Source organism: Gobio gobio, assembly GCF_949357685.1.
Source record: "Gobio gobio genome assembly, chromosome: 17".
Classification (NCBI taxonomy): Eukaryota; Metazoa; Chordata; class Actinopteri; order Cypriniformes; family Gobionidae; genus Gobio; species Gobio gobio.
Window position 1 is genome coordinate 7,841,498 of NC_137110.1, and position 7,655 is coordinate 7,849,152.

Consider the following 7,655-nt stretch of genomic DNA (forward strand, 5'->3'; position numbering starts at 1 on the left):
TGGAACGACATGAGGATAAGGAAAAAGATAAAAAGACTACTTTTAAAGGTTGCGTGTAAACATACATGCAAACCAAACCATACTGATTGTATAATTGGCTTTTGCAATAAAACCGAAAAAAGTAGCACCATACTGTCAGAAACATTCAAACCTTTTCTTCATATATCTGTAATGGTTTATATTTTTTTTAATTCACGTTTGATCTGCTCAGTAGCGTGAGAAGGAGAAGCTGCAATTTAGTCTGCCTATGAGAGTGTGCTGACATCATTTGGTGGTGCTCCACTTCCTGAGACAAGTTTGCTATTGACGCTAGTCATCACAAGTCTGTGTGACTCCTGAGTTAGGCGTCTCATCTCCTCATCTCTCTCCAAGGAAAACATCTGACACTTGCAGAATAAAGAGCTGACTGAGAAAAAAGACTCCAGAGGGAGATAGAGTTGCCCATTCAGAGCTCAATCTCTCAGCAAAGAGAAGTCGGTGGCTGATTTCTAAGCCTTGTCTAGCATGCATCTCGTTTTTCTACATTCAAATGAATAAGGGTCTTTCACTCACACCATATCCATTGATAAACTGTGCCTTCATTACCTGTGCTATGATCTCACCACTGGGTTGAATGAACAACAAAACAGCAGGATTTAAAAGCGACTCGTGGACAGAATTACTGTATTAAGCAACAGTTTTAAATCAGTGCAAAACGTCTAGTATGAAAATAAACCATTATGATTGTTTAAGAGTTTTGAGTGGAAGAGAAAAGGATAAAAAGCAGGGAGACACTGCTTACCTCCTCCATACATAACAGCAAGCATGATGGAAGAGATCCAGGACACTTCACTGCTACTGACTTGGAAGATCACTTCAATTTCCTTGAAGAACACAGTGATGGACTTTGGGAAGGCGTAGGAGAAACCGATAGAAATGAAGGCGCCAATCACCACGGCCCAACCCCAGCCCCCCTCAGGAGGGGTGTAGCCCACAGGACCTCCAACCGCAGGTGCCATTGCTCCAGGTGTTTACAAAGCTCTCACTTGTTCTAAAGGCATAAAGAAAATGGTCAGTGAAAAAGAGTTCAAGGTCAAACAATTAGGTCATTAAAACAATCTGTATATTTCTAAGGTTCATTGTAAGAACTTTTTTGACATATTTAAATTCTCACCTTACACTTTAAATAATTAAAAAAGCACTAAATGTTTGGAGTTAGTAAGATTTTTTTAAATGTTTTGAAAAAGTCTCTTATGCTCATTAAAGGCTCGTTCACAACAAGGGACGATAATTATAAAGATACTGTTCACACCACAGCTATGACGATAACGATATACAGAAACGATATCGTTGGAATCGCTTTCATAACGATTTTTTCCAGCCAATCAGAATCCATCCTTCTGTAACAAGCTTGAGCATTTAAAGGGACAGACAAGCATGTGTGTAACGGAGGCCAGCTAGTAGTTGCTGTGCAAGTAAACCTCACTCCTCTGATCTCAAGAGACACTCTAGCGACTGGCACTAGAGGTCCTTGTTAGAGCGTCTGACTCTCATGCCGGCGGACACGGGTTCGAGTCCCGCTTGGAGCAGGGCGGTTCGAACACTGAATGATATAGTCCGCTGGTGTGGACGCTAAGATAGTTATCTTTATAGTTATCGTTCTGGGTGTGAACGGGCAGCATCTATTTGATCAAAAATACTAGGGCTGTCAAATCGATTAATCGCATACCAAATATAAGTTTGCCTTTACATAATATATGTGTGTGTACGGTTTATAATTATAATTTATATATAAACCTAATTATATATACATATAACAAAATTCTTAAATATATACATGCATGTATTTATATATACATAATAATTATACACAGTACACACATATAAACTTATTTTTCGTATGTGATTAATCGATTTGACAGCACTAACAAAAACACATATTTAATACATATATTTAAATATTTAAAATATTTTCAGCATCATTCCTCCAGTCTTCAGTGTCACATGATACTTCAAAAAACATTCTAAAATGCTGATTTGATACTCAAGAAACATTTCTTATTACCATCAATGCTGAAAACAGTTGCTGCTGCTTAATACATTTGCTGAATACATTTTGATACAAATGCTAAAGAAAAAAAACTGAATGCAAATGTTTGAAGGATAGTATACATTCAACTACGTACATAAAAAAAAAAACTATAATGAACTTTGATTTCAACTTTCATAAATATTACTAGTGTTTTTACTGTGTTGCTGTGTGTCTACAATATTCTGGTGTCTAGATATGGCTCAGGTTGCACATTCAATGTAATTCTATAGGATTTCCTCGTTCATTTATCTGGAAGGTGAGAAACGGGAGTCTAAAGCTCCTCAACCGCATCACTTGAGGTATCATTCATGTTTGAGTCACAAGCGGAGTGGGATGAGTTACGCGCTGAAGTTTAATACCTAGGGTTGGGGGTTTATTCAAATCCCTAACACGGAGTATGAGTAATAGTAATAGTGATGAGGCACCTCTAATAATTTGATTCATGGGCAGGAAATATAACATTTTCTGCACACCTATTTCTCTAAAGGTAAACCTAAAACTTCAAAGCATCACACATCAATAAACATGAATTACACCCTACTGATTCAAGGAATCATTGTGCATACATGTGGCAGAAAACCGTTCAAAGGAAACGTAGATGGTACATAAAGACTCGTGGTGCCTTTACATATTAAAGCCTCACAGCCGACCTGAGTGCAACCAGTATTTGTAAAGCCACAGCAGGAGGCTTTTAAAGCGAACATTCCCTCCAAAATGGAAATGTGACTTTCATTATTTAAGGAGGATCAGAGGTTTAAGTCAGGAAGAGGCACCTTATACCAATATCAGGTTATTTTCCCCATTGGCATTTAAGCCTCTCCACATGTGCTCTTGGATTTGTTTTGCTAGCCCAGACAACATGATCTTGAGGCATCAGGGCGCCCTGCCATTAGATGCTAGCTCGTTTTTTAAAGAACAACATTCTCATTAAAACAACAATGTGCAGTCATTATCACAAAACAAACCCAGACAAGACGATTGGGACCCCGATGCAAAGAGGGTCTTGCATCACCCTGAAGAGTTCATTTTGTGATAATGACTGGCTGGCGGTACGTTGTCCTCCATATTACATGGGTACTTACCAAACAAATGAACAGGAAATTATACTATCTTTCAAGTTTGGGTCCGTTAAGTTCTTTGTAATGTTTTTGTAAAGTCTCCTATATGCTCAAAAAAGGCTACAGTAATATTGTTCAATATCAGGCAGCGGCTAAGTGCACTAAGTGTAAATAGCTGAAGATGCTATTTACTAAGTGAAAATAGTGATATATTCTATTTACATCATGTAAAAGTAGAAGTTCTTTGCAATATGTGTAAATAGTTATTACATGCAATTTATACTTTATTTTGACAGATACATACTATTTGCACCTCAGTATTGTTGTACATTACCAATAACAGAGTGTAAATGATTATATTTATTAAAATTATTAAATGGATGCAGCCTTAATGGGACAATAAAAGCCCTCCCTACATGTCACTGGCCTCACTGTTTGAATTGATCCAGCTATCCAGCCGCTAAACACTTCCACAATAAACTGCACGGAGGTGCAATTTATGAAGTTTAATCATGAATAGTGTGAAACTACAAAGAAGAGAAAATACACATATCAATTTCACAAAATAGATAAATCATCACACAAGGCAAAGAACCAACAACAATACAGTATATCAAAAGCATAGACTCATACTTTACAAACTTGAGTAGAAAAGATAACAAACATGCTGAATTAAATGCTATATTACAAAGGTTGCCAACACAGCAATAAAGTAATCATAATGTTCACTAGACAAATCAAACAAAGTAACTAACAGATATTGCATTTCAAAGGACTTTGATAAGCATGATGAAGCTGGATGTCTGCAACCACATGGAGCACCTTGCACAACTCAAGCACTCAAGAAATAAGGCATACTTCCTCTTTTAAACAGGAAACCATAGAAAAACTCAGAAATAAGTATCAAAATAAAAGTCCTTGTATAAACCAAAGTTTAAAGTCCAGCACACTACACCTTTCCCTAACCCTACCCAATAAATACTTTTATTATTATTAAAGGTCCCATGGCATTAAAATCTTTTAATGAGGTTTTTCAACATTAATATGAGTTCCCCTAGCCTGAATATTGTCCCCAAGTGGCTAGAAATTTTGATCGGTGTAAGTTCTGGGTGTCTTCCTCTGCCTTTGAGAAAATGACAGCTCAGACGAGCTGATCTTGAATTTTCCTGTTATGATGTCATAACAGGAACGGTTACCTCCCTTTCCTCCGCCCAGAGAATTTGGCACGCCCATGCGAGCGCCATATTTGTTTGTCCTCGAGAGATCATGGCTTGTGAAGGAGTGAATGCTGGCAGTTTCTCAGTGTTTGGATGTACAAATGAAAACAGTCTTTGAAAAGTCTTTTTTCAGTTCCTTCTGATCTGTGATCAGTGATTTCTGATGTGTAGCTAATTATTCAAGTTCACACCGAACTTTATTATTCGTGCACACGTTGCGGCTTCTCTCTCTCCTGACAGAACGGTGTTTTCGTGTTTTCTATCTTGTGAGTCAGTGTTTTTGTACGTCCTCGTCGCGTCTATCTGTTCTAAAATGTGCATACAGTTGGGAGTTTCTGCTCAACAACAGCAGAGCCACATCTTTAGAGATAAACCCCACACACGCCGAAGCTCGGGCTGCACTGACTGGTCGGCCTTCAACATCACCGACCCCCAGTACTGCATCTGGCCCACAGCGGAGGCACCAAACGCGGCGCGAGATTAAGCAGAAGGGGTTAGGCTAGGCTAGCCAGCTTTCCCCACAATTAACTGGATAGCATTCGATTACTGGGCTGTTCACTGCACGTCACTGACGCTTTTCATATGATAGGAAAATATCTAAAAATAATGCTATAATCAACACTTACTCATAACTCCTTCATCTCGACAGCTGTAATGGTACATTACATGCGTTACAAAGTTGTAGAATAAGGAGGAAGACGGGCTCGGCATGACTGGGACTCGTGTTTATTCAGAACTCTCAAATACAAACACTATAAACTCACGCTGACAGCGCTCTCACAACTCAGTAGTTACAATATCACTTTGTTAGCAATCGCTCCATCTCTGGTCCACTAGATATGTCCGGTTCGCGAACGAATCATTCTTTTGAACCGGTTCTTTTTAGTGAACCGGTCTAATCAGTTCACCAAATCGGACTGAATCGTTCTAAACAGTTCGCGTCTCGAGTCAGCGCTGATCCATAATTTACTAAAGTTACTAACTTTTTGACATGAGTGACAGTCCCTCCGACTAGAAATAAATGAATAACCTGAAGTATATGCTAGTAACTTCAACAGTTCACTTAACTGAGACGTGCTGAGATGACTGATGAGAAGTGACATCAGTCTCTCTGGGAGGCTTGTGCCTCGTAGACCTCATTAAACCACGGCCCCTCCGCTACAAGGTCTAATACTCATTTCAAATGCAAAGATGTCAGCCAATCACAACAGTGGGCGTTTTTACTGAAGTCTCGCAGCAGACACGCCCCATGAAACAGGGCATTCAGCCAGAGGGCAAACATCAGTATGGAAAAAATGCCTTTTATTTTTAAATTATGATTTTTACATTTTATGATGTAAAAATCATACTAACAATATAAGTACACCTCAGAATACATTATAAAATAAAATAAAAAATCCATGTCATGGGACCTTTAAATATAATTTCGTTAGGCACTTTATTTCCACTTTAAGAAACTTACGCTCTACTGACTACGTCACAATGACACGTTTTAAAAAGAAATCTTCTTTGGCCCAGCCAGGCATTGTAAAGTGGAGCTAGTGCGACTTTGTCTGGCTATCACCAGACCAAGCTCAATTTAAGATTGAACATTGGTCTGGGGAGTCTGCTATGTATTTTCTACTGCACAAGAGGAGAGCATAAATTAAATGAATCTGTAAGCAATTGGATAGTCCTTCAACCAATCAGACCACAAGAGGCGTGATCAACGGGCATCGATCCATCCCTTCTCTATCCGTCATCGTGTTAAACCCTCCGATAGCGCGCCAGGTGGATAAGCCCTTCTGTGATTGGTTCCCGCAAAAGTTTAACAGAAGCAGTAGAAATTAATGTACAGGTTTCCAGCCTGAGCTGCAGGGCGAAATCAAATCGCTGGCAGATCAGGCTGGGTTTACCCAGTCTAAGTGTGAATAGCACTTGCCAACAAGGCATGCTATTTGCACTTGGTGTAAATAGACACTCCGTAAATGTCATTTCTTTTTAAACAGTTTTCTAGTTTGATATATTTCAAAATACAGTTTAATCCTGTGATGGCAAAGCTGAATTTTCAGCATCATCACTCCAGTCTTCAGTGTCACATGATCCTTCCGAAATCATTCTAATATGCTGATTTGCTGCTCAAGAAACATTTTGTTTTTTATTTTTGTAGAAACTGATTATTTTTCCAGATTATATATCTCAGGACTCAAGAAACATTTCTTATTATGTACCGTTTATTATTTTTGTGGAAACGGTTAGTTTTTTAAAGATTATTCAATTAATAGAAAGTTCCAACATAAATGTCTTTACTGTCAATTTAACAATAAAAATATTGATTACTTTCAGACCCTAAACTTTTGTACGATGGTGTATAACGTATCCGTGAATGATTGGTCTGTGAACGACTGACCAATCAGAATCTAGTATTAAAATAGTAATTTTAAAGGTATTGTCAAACAGTTTCAAATGTGGCAGAATTATCCGAATTCATACTCTTAACATATCTTGTCATTAACACAATTTTGTATTAAAGTCTTACAAGTTGCATTTTGATTTAGCCATTATTACTTTACCGGGCTGTTCACTTTGAATTTGGAGCATCTGACAGTTTGATCATGTTGGCAGAGCATATCGTTCCCTTCAGCTGAAGTGCTGTATGGTTTAAAAAGAAGTGAGAATGAAATGATTCACTTCGCAGGTAAAACGGGTCCTTGACACGCCGTCAGGCTAGACATTTTAGCGCATTCAAGCTTAGAATCACACATTCCACACAGAAGTGCTCCTACCTTTCTGGCACAGTCTATAAATTCTCTGCATAAAATAGTCCAAAGTACTCTTCTATTCCACCGTGACGGCAAGCAGCATTTTAAGGGACCACACTGGGTCAAGGCAAGCTTCTAGTTATGTGAATAATCCAGAGGAAAAACACGCTGGTTGGCCAGTGAAAAAAAAATGAACTGCTGAAACTTCTATAGGCCTGTGCTATGGTCAGCCTTTTCAAACTGCGTATAACTGAGTTCAGGCCAGCTTTTATTGGCCCCCCCAATGTCTACAGAGAATTCAAAATAGATTTCTATTGGCTCCTGCCACCATGCCCACTTGTGTCCCTGCTCTCCTCCTTGTTCTTTGTTTAAGCCACACATTCAGGACTCTGTTGAGGTCTCCTTTGGAGGATACAGGTTTCAATATGGAGTCTTTGAGATTGCATGTTGCTTGTGTCAGTGTATCCAATATCAACAAATATCAACCATAATAGGCAATACTATTGCACTTCCATGCTAATTTATAATTAGGTTTGATTCTTATCCTAAAATCAGGTCAGGGAACAAA

The 7,655-nt window shown here is 38.6% G+C and overlaps 1 protein-coding gene across 1 annotated transcript in view; it reads right to left on the reverse strand.

The window, feature by feature from the left end:
* slc16a1a (solute carrier family 16 member 1a) overlaps window positions 1-7,453 on the reverse strand; it is a 19,029-nt gene extending 11,576 nt beyond the window's left edge. The window contains exons 1-2 of the mRNA XM_079840255.1: window positions 7,112-7,453; window positions 782-1,030 (exon numbers count right to left, since the gene is read on the reverse strand). Coding sequence (XP_079696381.1) covers window positions 782-998 — 217 coding nt within the window. The 5' untranslated portion in view covers window positions 999-1,030; window positions 7,112-7,453. The remainder of the gene's footprint in view (window positions 1-781; window positions 1,031-7,111) is intronic.
* Window positions 7,454-7,655: the final 202 nt, after the last annotated feature.